At 58.3% G+C, this 2,046-nt stretch overlaps 1 protein-coding gene across 1 annotated transcript in view; it reads left to right on the plus strand.

The window, feature by feature from the left end:
* LOC104543185 (chromodomain-helicase-DNA-binding protein 5-like) overlaps positions 1-2,046 on the plus strand; it is a gene marked incomplete at both ends in the record, with an annotated part of 10,851 nt that overhangs the window by 4,886 nt on the left and 3,919 nt on the right. Inside the window, 3 exon segments of the mRNA XM_010187734.1 lie at positions 42-253; positions 1,528-1,659; positions 1,919-2,027. Of these exon segments, the coding sequence (XP_010186036.1) occupies positions 42-253; positions 1,528-1,659; positions 1,919-2,027 (453 nt within the window).

Here is a 2,046-nt window from a genome sequence, read left to right on the forward strand (position 1 = left end):
TGCCCGGCCCGTGGCCTGAACGCGGCTCCCTCCTGCCGCAGCTGGAGCTCTACCACACCGTGATGTACCGCAACTACCAACGCAAGAACGACATGGACGAGCCGCCGGCCTTCGACTACGGCTCCGGGGACGAGGACAGCCAGCGGGAGAAGCGGAAGAACAAGGACCCGCAGTACGCCAAGATGGAGGAGCGCTTCTACCGCTACGGCATCAAGCCCGAGTGGATGATGATCCACCGCATCCTGAACCACAGGTGAGGAGCCCTGGGAAGGTGTGTGGTGGAGCTGGAGCGCCGGTGCTGAGCGATGCTGGTGCAAGCTCTGCAGCGATGCTCTGAGCCGCACGTCCGTGCTGCCGTGGGGTTTCCCTGGTGCACGCCGTCAGCTGAGCCCTGTGGGCTGCAGGACCTCTGTGCTCTGCTGAGCTCTTGTTCCCAGCGCCAGGGGGTTCTTGCTGTCCTTCTGCAAAGCCCAAATCTGGCTGGTGAGATTTTGGCCTCGGAGGCTTGGTCCTCTGGTGAAGCCGAGCCCTGACGTGAATCCGTGCAGTATTTCCATTTCTGCATTGCACGTTAAAAGTAAAGATGGCAAATCTTCCCGGAGGTGGTTGTAGGGAGTTGTCCCTCTCTTCCCATGCACTGTTTGGGTCCCAGCTGCAGCCCAATCATCCCCTAAATCGCTGCTGCACCCATGGTGGGTCAGGCTTCCAGCGACCGTGCCCTGCAGCTGCAGCCATGCACCAAAGCTGCCGCATTTCCATGTGGGTCGTCTGCTCCTGTCAGACACCGCACAGCCCCTGTGCACTCATGGCAGAGGTGATTTGTGTGCTGTGCATCCCCAATAGGAGCCTTATTCCCAGTTACCCCTCCCCGGCGCTGAGAGGGACGGTGCCCGAGGAGCAGGTGCCCAACTCCCTTACGAAGCGTTGGCGTTTGCCTTTCATTTCTGTAAAGAGATCTCCATGAAATGCGCCATGCAGGCGGTTTGGGCTTTTTTACGTTGAGCGGCTGGAAACACGAACTTCTAAATTCCTACGTTTCAAGTGGCAACTTGAAATTCCAAGCGGTGGCTCTGCTCGCAGGCAGAAAATAAATAAAGCTGCCTGGCTAATTTTTGTGCGAGCTTCATTCACGTTGTCTGCTAATACGGCGAGGGCTTTTCCCCCGCAGGCGTATCACCAGGCTCGGTAGGGCGTTTATTCGTTTTTCAGCCTAAGCAGAGCTCGGCAGAGCAGCGAGTGCGGCAGGAGGAAGAGGGCGAGCGCCGGTGTGCGGTCCTGGCAGCACAGCAGAACGAGGGTGCTCAGTGGGACAGAAGAGCTGCCCTTAGAGCTCACTGATTGAACACATGTGGAGGGTTAATTGGCATTTCTACTGAAAAGTGCTGGTGTTTTCCTCATGATTTCTCCCTCCCGTGCCGTGGTTGTAGGTGAAGGCAGAGGATGAAGCATCCGTGCTGGTTGGTGGGAGCAGGTTTTGGGCAGCTGGGGGTGGTCTCACTGATGGGTTTCTCATGCCCTGCCTTGCAGCTTTGATAAGAAGGGGGACATCCATTACCTGATCAAGTGGAAGGACCTGCCCTATGACCAGTGCACCTGGGAGGTGGACGAGATAGACATCCCCTACTACGAGAACCTCAAACTCCTCTACTGGAACCACAGGTAGGGACTGGGCACGGCTGGGACCCGTGCAAGCATTTGGGGCGATGGGGGCTCATGGGTGTCCCTGTGTTTTTGGGGGGGAACTCATGGTGTTTGGATGTGACTGCTGCTGTCCATTTTGGAGGGTGTTGAGAGGGGAATTTAACGCTGGGCCAGAAAAGCTCTCGCAGGGGAAAGGCAGCAGAGTTTGGGAGGGTCTGCCCTGGGCTAGGGGTGGTGGAGCAGCCCCCACCGGCCCTGATGTACCCTGGCCCCGCAGGGAGCTGATGCTGGGGGAGGACACACGGCCGCTGAAGAAGCTGAACAAGAAGGGGAAGAAGCTGAAGGAGGAGAAGCTGGAGAAGCCCCCGGAGACGCCGCTGGTGGATGTGAGTGGGGATGGCGGCG

The sequence above is a fragment of the Mesitornis unicolor genome, unplaced genomic scaffold (assembly GCF_000695765.1).
Source record: "Mesitornis unicolor isolate BGI_N332 unplaced genomic scaffold, ASM69576v1 scaffold33890, whole genome shotgun sequence".
NCBI lineage: Eukaryota > Metazoa > Chordata > Aves > Mesitornithiformes > Mesitornithidae > Mesitornis > Mesitornis unicolor.